The 21,875-nt window shown below is 35.0% G+C and overlaps 1 protein-coding gene across 2 annotated transcripts in view; it reads right to left on the bottom strand.

Annotated features, from left to right (window-relative positions):
- LOC102809141 (gonadotropin-releasing hormone receptor-like) overlaps nt 1–21,875 on the bottom strand; it is a 40,127-nt gene that overhangs the window by 2,707 nt on the left and 15,545 nt on the right. Inside the window, exons 2-4 of one of the 2 annotated variants that reach the window (XM_085506770.1) lie at nt 15,972–16,076; nt 14,706–15,623; nt 595–790 (exon numbers count right to left, since the gene is read on the bottom strand). In XM_085506770.1, the coding sequence (XP_085362896.1) occupies nt 595–790; nt 14,706–15,203 (694 nt within the window). In that variant the 5' untranslated portion in view covers nt 15,204–15,623; nt 15,972–16,076. Of the gene's footprint in view, nt 1–594; nt 791–14,705; nt 15,624–15,971; nt 16,112–21,875 lie in introns of those variants that run through there. The other variant, XM_006820764.2, reaches the window with a different exon arrangement.

Below are 21,875 nucleotides of genomic sequence, written 5' to 3'. Positions count from 1 at the left end.
AACATATTTAACACAAATGATCGCACCCGGGAACTAATAATCAATTTCCACAAGAGGTTTTGAATTAAATTTGGCATACTGTACACTATACATTTTTAAATGAACACAACAAATGAGTGTCGTCGATTTCATCATCTTTTTCTGCTTAGAATCAATATGCAAATTAGCTGTGATATTTATTGGTTACATTTGCACGCTTGAAGGATGAGTGACCTTGACGCGATACATATATAATCGATCATTTAACATTAATCGATCTACTATGGTTGCCCTTTCAAAAAATAATTTGTCAATTACCGCGAGGTCGTCGTCGACACCTGAGTTATGGGAATTAATATTGTCACAGAGGTGCTAATGATTAGTATTCTATATCCATAATGTATATTTGCTTGTAGACTATATTGATGAATACGGAACATTAAGTTTCCAATATCACGTGCAAGAAATCGCAACTGTCTACAATGTTTCTGACAGGTTCTTTTTAATTCAAAATCGAAATAATGGTAATAATTACGTAACATGTTCGATCCAATCTTTTCACACAATATAGTACGACATGATACACCTGTTCAATTCATTGTATATAAAACTCACCTTTTTCATTCGATTTCTTGTTAATAAGTATGAATATTGCGAGGTATGCACTGATCATGATTACGAGTGGGAACGCATACATAACAAGGAAAACAAGCATCGTGTAAAGTTGCTCCTGCCAGACTTCTTTGTACAGTCCATCAGCCAAACACTGATCAAAATCAGGCGCGCCTTTCACCACTCTAAAAATTAGAACCTGTGAAAATACAAACACGTGAGTGAATAGGGTAAGTTTGAACTAGGTACATTTTTTTAGATCAAGGTGGTTTCATTGAAATTATTGTTCCATGTATTCTCTGTCTTGTGTTACATCCTTATCTCGTATAAATGTAGACGTCTCCACTCATCAGGTAATCTTATACGGTAACCATAAACATCATCGCTTAGAAAACTGTGTAAACACCCACACCGGGAAAAATGGAATGAGCATTTATTGTCTGTTTTAGAGTCAGCCAGAGTATTTATATCAGCCTTGTTTGTTGTGACAAGCTTTGTGTACACCACGGTGCACATCCACGGAAAATATGGAAAGCAATCAAAGTAGATTGATCAGAGCAAGGGGTCAGGATGTGCAATATGCTACCTGCATTCATACTATACATTTAATCCATTGAGGGCATGTGAGCCGATACCACGCTCACATATTTTTAAATAACTTTTTTTAAATTTAAAGGGCAATTTCCGAAATCAATTTGTATAGTTAGGCAACGTTGCTTTGCACTCTTAGTATTATTTACACAAGGTTACTAAGATATATATTAATTTGCACATGCTTATTTTTATAAATAAATTCGATGAACTGTGATAGTAATATATGTGAATGGTGACTGATTGTAAAACGTACATACAGTAACATTTTAACCCATATACAACACTACGCTAAACGCGCCGACCTGTGTTAGATATGATTCTTTTGTTTGTTTGTTTGTTTGTTTGTTTACATTAAAATGGAACGGAAATCGACAGTAGTGCATGAACATTTTACTCTGGTCACAGCCTCTCTGAATAAGGTATTTTTCACGTGTTATATGATTAAACCACATGTAACACAATACACATAAAATGATTGTTTACAAATGTTCGTCTTGTTTCTCTTGTATAATATGGCTGTGATGGTACTATAGGCGCAGTATCTCTGAATACCATTAGTTAGATGTTCAGTCAGATAATTACTTTGCTCGTATGCAACATCGCCAGCCACTCTGTTGGATGTTTAGCGGGCATTATTTCAGAACACAGACAGTGCTGAGCGTAGTATTCTGTATTCCTCCGTGTGGACATTGTTGTAACATTACATACAGTCATTGGATTTATCCCACGAATTAACGTGTAAAAACACACACAGTCGTATCTCATTTCAACATTATTACGGGGACATTGAGAACATGTATACACGCAACACAGGCGTTTTAATGACGTCACAACATCGCATAGAATTCGGGGGCTATTTTGAGGGTATGTTGATGGTCAATTTTGATGAATTAATGGTATCCTAACGCCATGAAAGAGTAGTATTTCGAAATTGAACTATAAAAAAAGGAATTCACGTTTAAAATCAAATCATTTGATTTCTGCGGCCGGCGTTTGAAAATCGTATACCCCCAGCACAAATACGACATACTGATTTAGGTACATAGATATAGTAATTATAGAATCTTCAAGCCCCCTTTCCAGATCATGTGAGGTCATCGTCAACGCAGGACAAATAGGAGTAATATCGCAATCATTGCTTTCTCAGTAAATTAATTTTAAATTACTGTTTCAGTTCAAGAATTACATCATGCAAATTCAATCTTGTCTACACCTGTCGCAATGTATTGCGCATTTAATTTAAACCAGTTTTCTGAGAACAGATCAAAATCGCCCCATGATACGAATAGTATATTGATTACATTGACTGTATCTAAAATTAGGGTCAAAAGTTCATGAATTACAATTAAACCCTCACAATCCTTGATACGGGTCTCATGCGATGGATACAGTGCGTATGAAATACATTGTTTGTTTACACGAAATCAAATAATATTTTATGTAGTTGCATTCAACATATATATTTTTTTCAATTTAATTTAATACCAGTTTATATATTCCCATCACCGGTAACTACGTGCATTTAAAGAGTTACAGAACTGTTCTAAAATCGATTTTTTCTATTTCTATGTTTCTTCAACTGAAGCGCGAGATATTATATAAGTAGTATCAGCGGCGTATAGTTGTGATTAGAAAAGATGAATACATTGTCCATAATGATTAACCTATCTAATTTTAATATGAAGTGACACATAAAGTATAGTTTAACACTTTTACATTTGTTTGTGAAGGGTGTTATATTAAAAACAAAGTTTTTGTCCTCATGGTTTTTTTGATGAACAGAGCACACCATTATGACAAAACATAAATATAGTGACATTGAAACCCGTATTCTGTTGATCAACTGTCCCCAGCGATGAGATTGGTCAAACACATTTAAATATTAAGTGGTGTATGTAGCATATATTAATGTGATAACCAATCGTTAAAGGGCGGTGGTCACGCGCAGCGCGTGTTCGAATTTCATGTACACATACAATATATTTACACGCGTTGTGTACGTCGCTATGAGTCCCATCATGTCAAACAGGGCACGGAGCGACAACCACCGCCCTTTAATGTTATGCGTAGCGTTATTTTAGCAATTGCCAACGTTAATATCAACCATTGTAGTAATACGTCACCTACGCATGCGTAAGGTGGGCATGCCATTGTTTACAAACAAGCGTCAACCCATGAGCCTTTGCGTTCTTAGCGCGTGTTGTTATCATCGTTTGGGACTCAATTCCCGCGCGTGCGCAGGTGACGACCCTCCCCGCTTTAACGTCATAACATGTTATCAAAAAAGTAATAACATATTAAGCTATATGTACTGTGTATGTGTGTGTGATTGTTAACGCAACAGTTGAGGTCGACAGATCCATGCACATATAACAACGTTCCAATTAAAAGAAAAACTATTAAAATAATACAAGAAGCCGCGATCAAACAAGAAAAAACAATATTCAGAATTTGAACAATGTGCATCTCTCTCTATATATATAATGAACAGCGTCAATCTGCTATGAAACTTCCAAAAGTCATTTACACGAGTACTGTAATAGCGCATAATATATTTCACTGGAAAACAGGAGCATAAAAGCGTGGTGTATTTTCTCTAGATAGAATTTTTGTGTAGTTAGGAACTGTATTCATTCAACAGATGGTTTGGAGCTGCAGATTTTAAATCCTCCATAGCTACAAGCAGAATGTTCAAAATGTACAATAATAATTTTCCGAAAGTGCTTATGAAAAGCTTATATTTTCTCGCATTTTACACGAATCGTGAATTAAATCTCGTTCGTGACACAGTTTTAACACAACCATTATCGCATTGGGAGGGTAACAGTAGGGGAGAACGTGATTATGCTAGAACTCATGACTCGCAATATTTATTGCAATTTTTTTTCACGGAATTTAATCGAATACTGTAAATTCTTATATGATCTGTAAAACCAATTTCACTGTTATAATATTTTCTGATGCATCGTGCGTTTGTAAATATCATGCAGTGTAAAGACTTTACAACCTTTGACCTACCATTGCGGGTCACATATAGAGATATGCTGCAGTGATTAGATTGTGTGCATCATGCTAGTGAAATCATTTGTAACATTATGTCTTAATATAGAACTAAAACTTGATAAAAATGAAATTATGGTATAGGTTATGTATTATTAATTCATAGAGTTCGCTTATATTCTCTCTGCTGACGATTAATTGAAACACCGCAGAAAAGCTCATAGGAATAGTTTTCTACTGACAAAGCATTACAGTGCCATCGAATAGGCAGTCTTAAAACTAATAATTTTAAAATAAGTCGGGAAACGCAAATACTATATACACATACGTTATTCCACGCGTTGTTGATTTTTTCCCCTATAATTGTTTTTGTGCCAGTGACAGTTCTGGACATTGAGTGCCACTGTTGTCTCTCCTGATTTTTTTTGTAAGTGCAAATTGCAAGTGCTAGTCGTATTCATGTTTGGGACTACGTGACAGGGCTGTGTGGCCATCTCTCTATCAAACGGCAATTTTATGCGCTATCCTGGCGTCAACCAGGCTCGGTCGAACACAAGCACCTGCTGACCTTAACCAAGGTTTCCCAAAAGTCGCATTCGTTAGTGAATGAATCTCGTAAGGGTAAGGGTCGACCCTTTTGATATTCAGCGTTGCTGAGTTAGTAACTTGAAGGAGGGTTATTACAATGAGGGTGATAACTAATTATTATGTCATTATTCTCATTACATCATCCAGCCCCGGCTTTTAAATATGCACACTAACCTGACAGTACAGATCAGACTAGTTATGGAGCACCACAAAATATTCAAACAGATCTTAAATAATCGCAAATGGCCCATGGCCGCCTGGATCTCGTAGAAAGCGAGAAACCACGAGACTTGTTTTCCTACTACAAATAATGCTTCAATCGTTTCCGCCACCGCGTCCTTTGTTCTCCTGATCAGAACGGGATGACTGCGAATACATATATAGAACCCTTGGAATAACGATTGTTGATAAAAATGTGATTGAAAATGTCATTGCTATAATGTAAAATTAATATGAATTGATTGAAAGGTACTTTTTTTTAACATAGTGCGTTTGAAATTGATACTCGATAGGTGGTAACATATAACGTGTGTTTTGCTCGTTTTTAAGTTAAAAGTGGCAACCCCCAACCATGAGTTTCAGTGAGATTAAATCCTAAACCTACTAAATTATGTGAGTTTGGAAACGTAATACAAATTTTCGAAAAAACCTAACAGCCAAATAAATGATATGCCAGCCTCTTCCCGCGATAACAGAAATAATAGATGTTCCTACATTATATACTAGAAACATGAAATTCACCTCCTTGTCGAAATGTTGCGCTTGAAATTGACACTCAACATGTGACAACGTGTAACACGTGCCGCATTGTTCATTTCTAAGTCTTACGTGGGGAATTATAACCACGAGCTTTAGGATTGAGCCTCTTGTGTGATTTAGCTGAGATAAAAAAACATGATAGAAATTTGAGATACCTAAAATCACCCTTGGCAATGCTCTACGAATCACTAAATGTTACATACATTAGTCGATGTGTATTATGTATTGGCTACGCTAAATTATATATCAAGACTCCAGTGCCATTTCGATGGCGCCATGCTCTCCCTATCACTAATACTTCAGCTATAATATTATTTTGCGACAACGATTAGAAAACATGCAATGTATGAAATCGATATAGGGATCCGACCAAATATGTTTAGTTGTGCTATTTCATTCGATTTAAAGGAATGAATAACAACATCACAGCATCAAGATATACTTACAACGCGAGTTAAAATACATGTTTTAAAACATGAAATAAAAATGACACTCTACATAATCAATATCCAAAGTCATTAATTAACAAATCATAGAATGTGAACAAATTAAGATTAAATAAAAAAGTATAAACGCATAACCTAAGATATGGGTAAATCAGTGAAATAAAAATGGTGTCACGGATTTCGAAAAACTGAAGAAAATAAGTTAGAAGATTGTTTTAAAACATAAGTGTCATCTCAATATTATTACTGAACGACGGAAAATACACTATCCATTATCGATTCATCTATTCTAAATCCACTGCCATGTGCGAAAAAATCGTACTTCAGACTCATTGATAAGGCCGCGTCAGTGGGGTCCATATCGACGGCGTAGTGGGACGATTTTACCACTATAACACACAAGCTAAAAATCAAACGATGTATTTGCGGCAGTTAATTATTGTGCAAAGCTTTTGTTATTTTAAATCGTATGTTCTATCTGACTTTCTTTGAGTCATTGTTTGTTATAAAATACAAATGGCGTCCCTGTCCAATTGTCCAACTACACTGATTTTCCTTGTAAACACATTAATTTCCGGGATTGCATGATTATTGCCATTAATGATGAATCAGTTTAATTATTTAAAGATCAAATATGTTTAATAGTTGCATGAAGGACCCTCATTTGGCTTACAATCAGATGATGGGAAAAACTAATCTCTTTTAAAACCTAATTATGCCCGTTGGTGTATATATGCATAATATAATATCGATAAGGGTCAATAACTGTTTGAAGTCTTCTCAGTGCAGTGATTTAAATACTAAATTTCAATATCGAAGGATATAAAACACTGTAAAAATTTCAGTGGTAAAAATTTCCCTCGCGCGACATTGAAGCAGTTTTCAGCATCACTGATGTCTGTAAAAAAGGTTATTAGTTAAAATTAAGAATAATCAAAGATAGTTTAGAACACATGTGGGTACATAAGGCACGACATAGAAATTGTTCAAGAATACTGTAAATATAATACAAGAAATAAATGTTGGACACATGAAAGAGCTTACAAAAATAGTAATAGTACTAGTATCTGTCGAACAATCTTTTTTTTTGTAACAAGAGCAAGAATTAATTGTCTTGCATTATTTTTATTACATCTCCAAGCTTGTCTCAGTGACACTAGATGTAAAAGTCATATAATTATTAACATGAAATATTTGAACTATATTAAATTTAATTGAATCAGTTTGTGATACAGTTAATTTCCATTTCTATCTATTCAGTTACGATAAAGCTTGTGAAGTTTGCAATTAAATTATTGATGTTGATTTCTGATAACACTTTGGCAATGCTACTTGGCAAGTTCTACTGCCTATATTTAAACACGTACCTAAAAATCACAACAACGCAATCGTGAAACGCGAAAATCAGAAAGAATGTGAAGATTTCAAAGTCGGAAATTATAAACATGATTATCTGCTTCGATTGGTACACGATTATTAAAACCAAAATCTCCTGGTTAGTTCAATATATACCAGGAACAGAAATAAAGTGACGACTGGCGCCGGCATATCTGTTGCAGATCGTTACCAACCGACTGGTCATACACTGAAGCCATATGGCGGCACCTTACCTCCAGGTGATTACCAGGCCCAGAGCCAAAAAAAATGTACATACAAAACAGGATTCCCATGTCTACACATTATTAAATTGCGACCGATCTATAGTATATAAATGTCCAGTAAACTACGCAAATAAAGGAATAAATCCGCCATGTCAATTCGCCATGAGATTGGTGATTTCGGAGTTCACGGCAAGATTTTCATTGCAAGTAAGGTTCGTGTGTGTGTGCTCAGTACGTTCGTCGATCACAATTTCCAACTCAGTCTGACAACAATTTATATTAAAATTTACTTTCAGAAAGCATTTCGAGTGTGCGTCCTGATAAACACAGCACTATTGTTTTACCGCACATACACAAACAAACAGTTTATCTTAAAGTAATGTTCACAACATCAAAGATACGAATATAATTATAGGCAATGAATAGATTTAATTTACATATGAACATTCTTTTTTTCCTGAGATGTATTTCGGAAATCGTAACATACGCAACAGACATGACAGACGGGAAAACAATTTACTTGAAAAATATGAAGTATTAATAGCGTACAATAATTTAATAACATGCGAGGCTCTTTACAAACGTGAATTGACAAGCGTTTATATTTCAATATATTTGCTATTCACATGACTATAAAGATGGCGATCAACATTACAATTTACATCGCTACGCACATCACATTAGATTTAAATGGAAATGGAGAACCTACTTTCTAAACACTTACGACTCTTACGATGCCATTGGGCGTTGGAACAAAAAAGAAACTCGATGGATACAATGATACTCTGGAACAGAGATCACACATGGTAAAACAGTGTTACTTCCAGATTGATTGATTGATTGATTGATTGATTGACTGATTGATTTACTAGTGTAAAATACAATAATTCTAATTATAACAACTCATCTGTTAATATCTTGTGCAGCGAAGAACACTAAAATTTAACATTTTTTTATATATATCAAAAACTTTGTTATATAGAATGATACAAACATTTTTCTGACAATTTTATATAGACAAAAAATCCAAGATTAGAAAGCTCGTCTTCATTATACTTTATAATACATATTCGCACAGTTTGATCTGCTTTATTTATAACGTCAACATTTTTGTTGTTAGAAGATGTTCAGCAAGTCCATGATTTTCTTCTTATTATTATTTACCCGTGTTTAAAATAAAACAAGTTTTTATTATCTGAAGAAATACTTGACATGTAATATAAAGGTGGCACTCAATAATAATTGTTGTTGATAAAAATATCATGATTACAAGGCATGTTTTATCTTCATCTTGTATCTTCTGTAACATAAATGGATAGTCTCAATTGTCTTCGGTTTGGTAATTACAGTTCTGTATTTCTATGTACAGTGCAAACTGTGTTTCTGTTATCAATTTACTTAGGATCGAATAGATAAAATTTGTGAATCTGAAATCAATAAATTAATGAATCTAAATTTAACTGAATCAATTTATTCTAAGCATGCGCAATTGTTCTGTCAGTGTTCATGGAAATTCGCAGTCCGAATTAGTAGTCGCTTTCCAGGCTTCTCCTGAACGGGGACTAATAATGTAAGGGAGTTATGTAGCTTCGAGAGTGCGTTTATGATATTTTTTAGATCACCGTATAAAATAACTTTGTGTTTTTTAAAATCATGTATGGCTTTAGATGGAACATTTCACCGTGCGGCGATGTATAAAGTCATTTAAATTATATCTATAAGGCGTTTCAAATTACATAACACGCCAAGAACATCTACAATGAAACAAAACTAGCATAAGAACAAATCGCTTAATAGAACGTCATGGAGACATTGTCTCATTCGCGCAGTTGACGACATCAGACAAATCGACACGCTCCTCGATATTGATTCAACATTATCGGTGAGAATGTAGTGAAACATCCCACAATTTAGTCTGTGACAAATCACTCGGCTTTACTTCAATTGAGAGATATCGTGACGACTTGAATGCAAGAAAAATGTGTGAACATATTCCATAAACAAATCTTGCCTACAAACTAGTCTCGATCATTATAGCGCTGGAAGTTGCACACTACCCTAACCCGCCAGCAAAATCGATTCTTTTCATAAACCCATTCGACTGCATTTAATATATATATATATATTAACTTGTGGAAATGTAATTATTATTGTTGTTTATATTATGTAGTTTCAACTGAACTATCGACACTAATCAACGACAGCGTCAAATCATATTTTACATTCTGTTGCAGCATGCACACATTATCAGCCAACTATAATACCATAGAAGCATTCCCCGTTTAATGCAGACAAACACAGTTGATAACCAGGGGTCACCAATTCTGTGGTGGACTGTAATATCTCAACAACGTACCTACAAATATAATTTGCATACGTGAAAGCTGTCTTTCACAGTCCGTATTTGTTTTTGTTTTTTACAATGGACAACATACAACAAGTATGTGATAATGATTATAGTATTGAAAGAGCGTCGTTTCTGTACAAAGCTATCAATCATGAGAATAGTCTGCTGACTATTCTAATATTTTTTTTATCTACACTTCTGAATCAAAATCTTCATTAACATAGACAAGCTGTTTTGCCAGAGGATTACCTACTAAAATAAACTGTTTTCTGTTATACTGCTGCAATGTGATTCAATTAAAACTAAATCGGCGTGTAAATTGATTCTACATTTTATCGAGACGAGATTCTAATGAATTTTGTGATATTAACAACAAACTATTTCGATTTTCTGGTATATATAAATATATTTTTCACATTTTATTATTTTAAAATGTCCAATGTGACTCTTTGTATATGACGAATAAAAATATATGTGGGTGGAACACCGTTAATGAAGAACAATCTTAATAGCAAAAAGCTCATTCAAACCACTGCATTCGAAATACTGATCGTCGATATTATTGAGGCCACCAAGTAATCTTGATAATATGACCTGACAAATTGGTTACTATGACAACCTATCGACAAAAGTAGCAACTAATTAAGTGCAACTGCGATTTCATTTAGTTTCTTAATAAATTAAAGCAGACAGATTATTCAGCCGACTGGGGTTGCCAGAGTAATAACGCATTAGGAATCGTATGTGGACAACCGTGAATAGTTCCAGCAAAGAATTTGTAATTAGGTATTTTTATTGAAGTAACAATGGATTTTCAAGATAATCACCAAATATTCTGTCAAAACATGTAGCATCGTACAGCTCAATGATTCCCCTCAAAATATGCAGACCTTTTTCGTCTGTTAATGAGCGTGCATTCACGATTATAGTCTATAATTGGCATTGTACTACATTAGTAACCCAAAGTCTAGCTATCGCTAGTATAGACAGCACTGGATCGAGCTAACAGTTACATAGATAGCACTGGTTCGAGTTAATAGTTACATTGACTACACTGGATCGGGCTAACAGTTACATTGATAACACTGGATCGAGCTAACAGTTACATTGATAGCATTGGTTCGAATTAATAGTTACATTGACAACACTGGATCGAGCTAACAGTTACATTGACAACACTGGATCGAGCTAACATTTACATTGACAACACTGGATCGAGCTAACAGTTACATAGACAGCATTGGTTCGAGTTAATAGTTACATTGACAACACTGGATCGAGCTAACATTTACATTGACAACACTGGATCGAGCTAACAGTTACATTGACAGCACTGGGTCGAGTTAAGAGTTACATTGACAACACTGGATCGAGTTAGCAGTTACATTGACAATACTGGTTCGAGTTAATAGTTACATTGACAACAATGGATCGAGCTAACATTGATATTGACAACACTGGATCGAGCTAAGAGTTACATTGACAGCACTAGGTCGAGTTAAGAGTTACATTGACAACACTGGATCGAGCTAACAGTTACATTGACAGCATTGGTTCGAGTTAATAGTTACATTGACAACACTGGATCGAGCTAACATTTACATTGACAACACTGGATCGAGCTAACAGTTACATAGACAGCACTGGTTCAAGTTAATAGTTACATTGACAACACTGGATCGGGCTAACAGTTACATTGACAACACTGGATCGAGCTAACAGTTACATTGACAGCATTGGTTCGAGTTAATAGTTACATTGACAACACTGGATCGAGCTAACATTTACATTGACAACACTGGATCGAGCTAACAGTTACATTGACAACACTGGGTCGAGTTAAGAGTTACATTGACAACACTGGATCGGGCTAACAGTTACATTGACAACACTGGATCGAGCTAACAGTTACGTTGACAACACTGGTTCGAGTTAACAGTTACATTGACAACACTGGTTCGAGTTAATAGTCACATTGACATCACTCGTTCGAGTTAACAGTTACATTGGCAGCACTCGTTCGAGTTAACAGTTACATTGACAACATTGGGTCGAACTAACAGTTACATGGACAGCACTGGGTCGTGTTAACACTTTAATAGACAACACTAGGTAGAGCTAATTATGTCGTGGGCAATACTAGGTTGAGCTAACTGTTTCACGACAACACTAGGTAGAGCTAACTGTGTCGTGGGCAACACTATGTCGAGCTAATTGTTTCACGGCAACACTAGGTCGAGTTAACTGTTTCATGGGCAATACTAGGTTGAGCTAACTGTTTCGTGGGCAATATTGGGTCGATCTACAGATGCATAGACACCATTGATTTGGGCTAGCAGTTACATGAACAACAATGGGTCGAGGTAAAAGTGGCATGGGCAACGTTAGCTCATTGTCATAGTTTCCCGGGCGACATCGGTACAAGAAAACAGTAATAAATTGGTTTGGGTTGTCGGTTTCATAGACAGCATTGGTTCGTGTTATCAATTCCATGGACATCACGGGTTCGCTCTTTTTGAATATATCTATATGCTTTCACTTCCTATACAAGTCAGACACCAAATAAATAAAGTGGATTATTATTATTATTATGATTATTTTTGTGTTTCAGTGAAACGTAGTATTCCAAGTTCGTCGTAAAACATTTCTCTAAATGTCTATATCTATCACATCACTATACTAGTCAGGAAATATATGATTCGATATCTCAAGCTGCATTAAAGTTGTTTGGTGTATCGTCATTCTTAGTGTCATTTTATTGTGTGTACATAAGGAGCTGATGGTTCCAGTTATTATAATCTTATTCGTATATATTCATGTGCGTTGATTAGTGATCAGTTTATATCCAGGTATAAACTGCACAATAGAAACATGATAATAATTAGGACTGTTTCCTTGGTTAAAGTTAATTGGAACAATTTAAAGTTTGACATTTAACAAAAATAATTGTTGTGAATTAAATACTTATATTCCCGGCAATCTACAGGAAAATATATTCCAATTAGAAATTTATGTTTCTTTAGTACAGAACTGATATAATAGGAAATAACATATTTAATTTTAAATTACCTTCAATTAATATCAATCAACATGTTGCGTCATTCTGTTTCTATGCCCCAATTAACATAATATTATAGAACAATAGAGTTTATGAGATACAGATAGCAATCAAAGATTTAAACCTTAGAATTCGTCGCAAAGTATTGGTATTATTGTACTCACACATCTCGGCAATGATCTCACTGTCATCGGTCAACTGTTCACATTGAAAATAAAAACATATTCGATATATCGAACCCATGTACAGTTTAGCTAATTTGAATATTATGATTTCCCCCACCCACCAAAACACATATATTTATTATTGATTGTTATTTTTCATACTATTAAATACTAATTTGGTGACATTTTAATTATTTTAGAACACACGTGTTTTATTTCACTTTGCTTAAAATTCTTATGTTCTATGTGAATGTACGCGTGTTTAAGACCGGAAATTGGCCAATCAACTGACATTGGTAGAGTTACTCACGATTGAAAATGCCTTTGGAATAAAAAACGCTTTTTACTGGAATTGAGATGAAAGTATTCGTAAAGAAAAGTCTATTTACACTAAATGATGGCCACGTGACTTTTAGACATAATAAAACCAATTTCAACTCAGTAGGTATCAGTAAAACCTACAGATGAAAACAAAGGAAGGGTCCACCGTCTGCTCACTGTATAAATAGCCCCGATGCGCGCAAGTGGCGAAATATAACAAAGCACGTTGGTATACGGAGTTTGGCATATATTACCTCAGTGAATGAAATGAGATATGAAATGAGGTTGGGAAATTAATCACGAGCGCGATTACCGGGATACGGTGTGACAGATGTAACAATCATATTAATTCCGTTCTCTAATTATCAGCCGGTGAAGATATGAGATAGACTGTATACATATGAAATGATACTGTGACATATCTGATGCCATAGAAAAACACTAATCAAATGTGACAACACTTATATGTTTTTTTTAGCCGAGTATGATTTGTTTCATAGCCGCGGCAATACTGAACAGTAGATCCCGACAATGAAAATACACACACGTACGGCCACAGAAGACACTTGCCAAAGCATTTAAATAACAGCATACACATCCAACCCATTTTTATCAATTAAGTCGAGGTCGCGTTGAAATGTATATTTCGTTTTCACGTGTGTTCCAATGAATGACTAAATGGATGTAGTAAGCTAGCACGGTAAGTGATAAATAGAGGCATACAATGCAACGATGAGAACTATTTTCTGACGCATAAAATACCGATAAACAGGTGTGTTCTTAGGTTATCGTTAGGTTAACCACAATACACCGTAAGTTATAATTTGTTCATCCAAGGTTATTTTCGTGGCACCCGGTCATGTAAATATGATTGTCTCATTTGATATCAATTCACAGTTATGCTTATAAATGATTACTACTCCCAGTATTAACGAACATACTGATAATACACACCGACAAAAATAAAACCCCTCCCGATGAGTCGAGTTTTTCAGTTGGGCGTTAAAACATTTCTGGAATTTGAATTTATATATGGTCCAAAACACACATTTTATAGTTAATTACACAATGACACCTGTATTATGTGTCTGAGTAGCTAGGCATACTACACCAGACTGTATTGTGTTCGTACAATGGGCCAGATATGTTACAAAAGGAACCGTAGAAAAACTGTCTTTATTCACGTCAAATTGTACTGTATTTTAGCGTTAGGTATAATACTCTCGTTCCACTTACCTGTGGTAGACTAAACAGCGCACTGAAGGCATATGCTACCATGATCATTATTTTCACTCGCTGTGGACCCTGATTACGACTCAACGGGTGAATAATGGCTATGTACCGGTCGACACTGATGGCGACCATGATAAAAGTTGACATGTATAGCCCGAACATCACTAGAAACTTGACGATTTTACACATAAAGTTCCCACCAAGCCATCTGACCGTGCCATACCATATGGCGTTGGACAGCATTAGGGTGTACGTGACGGTTAAGTCTGCAATGGCCAGGTGCAGTATCAGCATATTTACTGTAGACTTCCGTCGACGTATACGATATAAAGTGATAAACGTAGCAACATTACCAACCGTCGAGAAGAAAATCATGAAACAGCAGACGATCACTTTCGCTAGCGCATAATCGTCAAACGACGGCATGAGCTCAAAACCTGAATAATTGCCACTCATATTATACGAATAAATTTCGTAGTCGACTGCGTGGCTACTCTCCATACTGCTCACTTATGAAACGCGACGGGTTTTGTCTCGATGATGCGACTCCCCGGCAACGTGTTCTGTCGCTGTCGTAAACGCAGGAAGCGGATATGACTCAAAGTAGATCAAGGTGAATTCAGCGCTAGCATTGTCGGGAAAATATAGTTTCATTATCCAGCGCTGCGTATAATATTGAAACAATCTTCGATGAGATGTACAGAGGTAAATGGAAAGATGAAAACAACCCAGCGAACCGTTTTTTTGGATGTGTGATTTCAAATTGTGGTTCTCTGTAATATAGCCAGAATGTGTTCATTTATGACGATTTCCGTCCCTAATCCCACCAATTACATCCATCGACTAGTCGGTGCTCAGCACGTCAGCAATATATGTGAACTTCCGTTGTTATGTGGGTCCGTTGACGTCTGCACACAATATCTGATGAGAAATAAAAATAGACAAATCCGCTGGCAAAGATGAACCAAAGCGAATAATTAACCCCCAGGCACGTATACGACCATTATGCGCCTGTTTACGAAAACGACAGGCTGTCCCGTGCATTATTAGCACTGCAATTAAATACTACGTTAACAACAACACAAGTGAGAATTTTCTAACGAAAGAAATATGTACATTACCATCTATTTCCGTCCCGTCATTCAAAATTCCCGACGAATCAATGCCGCATTTCCGTAGGCACGCCACAGCGAAGCATGTGTTAATTCAAAATGAACGAAACCATGCACAAGACAAAATATGATATAAATATAAAATTTATAAACCAACCTGATCAGGTTAAATCATCTGGTAATTCAATCGACATGCCTGACCATGTTCTTGTAGAAACGAACAACTATGCCAAGTAATTCTGATCGATCCTTGTCCCGGTGGCTGTAACATACAAGACGATGTAATTTTACACTTGCGTTAGCAAGAAAAAATCATCAAGAGCGAAAGCAGCCGAGCCGTGGATAAATTGGGTTAGGTTATTTTCAGTCTGGTGCGGATTACATTTAAGCGTCACAAATATATACTAGTATACACATAAACACTACAGCCAAGCAAATATTGAGCGAATTGCTTCGCCCTCTACGTCAATGTATATCTATGAAGCATATAACATAATATGAAGTTATTACGAGGATACATCAAAGTATACACAAAGACAGTACAGCGGCAGTATCGACCGACGCGCAGTGGAGGTCGATGCGATGATGTACTGTCTGAGTGCATACTTTTAGGTATCTTTGTAATAACCTTAATATTATACATCTTTTCCTTCCAAGGATATATCATGGGAATACCGAAATCCAAAATGTTTAGAACAGAATCAGCGAACTTCTTTGTGTGAAGCCCGGCCAAACCTTGGTGGCAGCCATGTTTACTTTATTTTCTAGATTTTTCGATTAACTTTTTTTTAAATAAATAAATATTAGAATGAATAAGAAATATAAACAGGAAACTAGTTCGCTTGCTATTACGTAATTGCACATAACGTCTCAGTATAACAAGGGTAATGTACCATATTGATTACAAACCTCACAATATATCACACGTAGTTGTAAGAGTATAATGCTGTACACTACTGTGTTCCGTCTAAATGAAAAAAGTCATAATATTGGAAGGTAGACACGCGGTACTGTGGGTAGTGTGATTAAATACATGTTAACTACACAAATGGCGAAACTACTTCTTTAAGAACTTTGGGTGTGATCAGCCGATTATTATTCTAGAAGCAACACTAGTCTTAACACGATAACTTGGAGGCGTAGTAAATACCTTAACCCCCGATCTTACCCGAACTTGTACATTGAAGTTAATCATGAATAAAGACAGTCCCTATAGATAGAGACTGTCGGGTTGGCAGCAGGCAGAAATAAAAAGGTACAACTGAGTCAATCTTGGGCATTATATACTAGTTACTATAAGAATAAGCGAACGATTCCCGTTTGTTTCATGACAAAGTTCACGTATAAAGTGCTGCTCACATATTTTGATTGTTTCTCGATTAATGTTTTCTGTTAACACGGGTTAATGGTGCTATGACTTTACGACATCAGCCGCACTCATTACAATGAAAACAAAATGTTATGTTCCATACATAATTTGGTATCATTCTGAGCGTGTCTTAGGTAACGCCCACAATATCTTTTACCTCAACACTTCTTTTATCTGCGTTCCTGAGTCGCTTACTTTTACATTTTTATATTAGCTCTCAAATTTAGACTGCCTGCACATTTATCCAAAATCTCTACATTTCTATTTTTCGCGAATATTTGTTGCTCATCATGCTCAAACATTTCTTTAAGTATGTCAAATATTTCAATCGATTGGCACACTGTTTCCAGATGAACCATCTCGGAATAGGAAACCACCGAAATAGGAACAATACATAGTGACTCATATTTGCGTTTAATATGTGTGTTTTTATATCTAGAATACAATGTATTGAAATGCGAGAAAAACAATTCTGAAAGTTGTTACAATCCGGCCAGGGACAATATCATCATGTATATGTTTTAACAAGATGGTTAACAATTAATTACATATTTATTGCATCTGAAGGAATTCGTATTAGAAACACGTGGTGTGAGACAGCCCCTGGTCACACGATTCCCAGCGATGCAAAACCGCGCCCACGATGGACGAAACAAACGGATAGACCGTTGGGGCAACTTTACAATAACGCCATTTCATCATTTTAATACTGGATTGTGTAAAGTGTTCTGATATATTCTCTAAAACAAATGTTTAGACAGAGTTTTATATTATTAACATATTCTGTTTTACAACCGATTGTATTTGCGGTCTATCGCGTAGTAAGGTTTCGTTAATTAAAATTCAGCTTAGAGACGGCACGCCGTGTACTTGTTGTTGCAGACTGTACACAGTTAAGAGCGTCCTTGTCACCATTACAGCGATCGCTGTTCTGTATTTTGAGTAAGATGCTACGGTCTTTGTGATCGTGTCTGCGCTGAAAGCTTTTATTGTCTAAATACACAGTACTGGAAATGTCACGCGTTGACGTCGTTTTATAATTATAGGAGATCATATCGTTGTATTGTTATATACGTACCATTTTTTACGTTTTATCTACATCACATACTAAAGTTGAAAGGTTAATTAATGTACATTAATGCGAATTTAAATGAACAAGTCACGTGAATCACAGTATAATTTATGTTAAACGCGCTGCTGATTTGATGACTGTTACGCTATAGAAATTGTACTATAATGGAGTTCAATAAAACCTAAATATATATATTACAGCCACCTTGTTATGTGTATATTAAATTGCTAGTGTATTGTCCATTTCTCACTGTAATATTTCGTAACAGTATGTATTGATTCCTACTATAAATTTTCAATCGATTCTCACAAATGAACACAAATAACAGTCAATATAAATGTGGTTGAAATAGATGTTATTTGACAAAATTATAAATATATAAAATAATTTCAAGTAAAATTGGCAACACAGGATTACTTTTGTTGTCAAGTGTTACAAGCGCATGAATCAATGCGCTGTCAACTGTGCAGTTGTAATAATCAATGGAAATTAAAGTCGATTAACTACACTGAGTGTAAAGGTAAGATATATCACAGTGTCCACGCTAACCACTACACTTTAAAACCCTTCATTTTCACTGGCATTTAATTTCACTATTTTGATGTTTTGAGTAATTTCACTGGTTCTTAAAGGAAACATCAATCCAAACAACATAATGACCTTTAAAGAAAAAGCTCAGCAAATATAGGAGAATGCAATTTACAGTTTTTTTATATCACTTTTCATTCTCAAGGTATTCAACTTTTCATCAGTATTATGTAGTCAGCCATCTTGATTTTCAAGCAAAGAATTATGGGTAAAGTATGACATCATATAATCTGTTGTTAGAAAATGAGAAAATGATTTCACTAATATAACTTCAAAAGTTGAACTTCAAATTGGCTGAAAGTTTGGAAATTGGTAGCATACATGTTCTGGTGCCATCCATGTTTATAAAATAGTTGTCATGGAAACTGAACTGAAAATATTTATTTTTATGTTATTCTACCAAATGCTCAAATTTCCTTATATTGTATATAATTTACCAATGTGAGTAGGTTGTATATGTGATATATTACATATTGACCACAAAAAGGGGACAAACAAATGACATTCTATATTTCACGACTAAAATATTGATTTTAATTTTTTTAACGTTTTTTAGCAATATCTTCACTTGATGTGTATTTGTAATATTCTAATTTTCATTACTATAATTATATACATGAGTAATATGCACAACAAAAATTTGAACTAATTCGCATCAGTATTTCTCATGTTATAGATGAAATAATTTCCTCAATTTCTGACAACAGATTCTATAATGTCATACTTTACCCATAATCCTTTGCTTGAGAATCAAGATGGCTGACTACATAATACTGATATAAAGTTGAATATCTAGAGAATGAAAAGTCATATAACAAAACTATAAATTGCATTCTCTACATTTGTGGAGCTTTTTTTAGAGGTCATTATGTTGTTTGCATTGATGTTTCCTTTAAGTTCGTGAACTCGACAGGGAAACCTTGAGTTCTACTTTTATACGTGTTCACGTGGATTTAGTCTGGTGAATTTCATTTATCATCTAAAATATCAAGTGAATATTTAATGCGTTTACAGTAATATGATGGCAATGTCTTTATATCAATAGTGTAGTCTCTGGAAACAGTATTATGCCGGGAATTAATAATTACCTTTGTCTTAAAGAAGATGTCGATTTTTTTTCATGGATGTTTAAATAGTTTTTTTTGACATTGCGTCATGACAATAAACAAAACAAAAAAACAATAGACAATGAGGTATTGCAAAATATTTTTTTTCTTTCAGAAAACAAGTATTCGATTAATGAAGTAACGAACATGCTAGTACGCGCAGTTGAGATTTACGTGTAAGTATTTTAAAGCTGACATGCAACGGACTTTTCATGATTAATCGACCGCTGTTTTTCACTAGTTGTAAACAAAATAAACACACTTGTATTCATATGGAGATTGTAAACGAACACACTTGTATTCATATGGAGATTGTAAACGAACGCACTTATATTCATATGGAGACTGTAAACGAACACACTTATATTCATACGGAGATTGTAAACGAACACACATGTATTCATATGGAGACTGTAAACGAACACACTTGTATTCATATGGAGATTGTAAACGAACACACTTGTATTCATATGGAAATTGTAAACGAACACACTTATATTCATATGGATATTGTAAACGAACACACTTGTAATCATATGGATATTGTATTCATATGGATATTGTAAATAAACACACTTGTATTCATATGGAGATTGTAAATGAACACACTTGTATTCATATGGAGATTGTAAACGAACGCACTTATATTCATATGGAGATTGTAAACGAACACACTTATATTCATATGGAGACTGTAAACGAACACACTTATATTCATACGGAGATTGTAAACGAACACACTTGTATTCATATGGAGATTGTAAACGAACACACTTGTATTCATATGGAGATTGTAAATGAACACACTTATATTCATATGGATATTGTAAACGAACACACTTGTATTCATATGGAGATTGTAAACGAACACACTTATATTCATATGGATATTGTAAACGAACACACTTGTATTCATATGGATATTGTAAACGAACACACTTATAGCTACACGTCGATTGTAAAGAAATACACTTGTATTCATATAGAAACCGTAATCAGTCACGTTTTTATTCGAAAGCAGACAACACCCTCGTACCAAATAGCAATTCCACAAGCAAGTCTAGTTCTTCCCCAATTTATAGACCTCGTTCTCGGCTATAACTCAGACTGATAAATGACGATTGCCACATGGGGAGCAGAAAGTGTTCACTCTTTTCAGAACACCATGTCATCACCACTTAGTTGTATGCTGAGAAATCAATATATTTTTTCCTCTGCGATTTGATCAAGTACCGTGAAATATATGCATTTTGTACTGTAACAGTAGAAGTGACACGATATATACACTCGATATTCTGATTAATCATTTGGAAGCTATAATTTTTCTCCGCCAACATTTTATGCAACGTTTTGCAAATTTATATGTGTATTTTTATGAATTTCGGACCAAATTGCAATAATTTTTTGATATATAATTTATCATCATTATTATTTTCTACTAAACAAGGGGGACATACTATATGACGTTCATGGGTTTCTTGATTGACACCCCGCCCCAATTGTTGCATATGATTTAAGACGTACTTTCAAAAAGTGTAAGCAGATTTAATAAAATCCTAGCAAATTTACAAGGACTATGATTTATAATAATAATTCTGATGACTAACATTGAATAATCAAGTTAGGTTACAGTTAAAATGCGCAATCCACTGATGAGATGGTGATATACTTGGTTATATAAAAAACATGTCTTCTATGTGCAGTAGCCATTGAAATTAACACCTGGATATTCAACCAGTACGTCAATATCCACCACGAGCGTCGAATTGTCACTGATTGGCTGAAAGTGAAACTGTTTGTGCTGTTAATTTCTCGTCGTGACGTCCTCAGAGATGAAGAATATCATACACGTACCTCCTGTTCGTTCTATATCCCCTGTAAGGCTTCACAGGTTCACATTGTATAAAATACCCCACTTCCGGGGAA

Source organism: Saccoglossus kowalevskii, chromosome 13 (genome assembly GCF_978046115.1).
Source record: "Saccoglossus kowalevskii chromosome 13, keSacKowa6.1, whole genome shotgun sequence".
NCBI lineage: Eukaryota > Metazoa > Hemichordata > Enteropneusta > Harrimaniidae > Saccoglossus > Saccoglossus kowalevskii.
The sequence above is the reverse complement of the archived record's forward strand: the minus strand, read 5'-3'. Positions and strand labels throughout refer to the sequence as shown.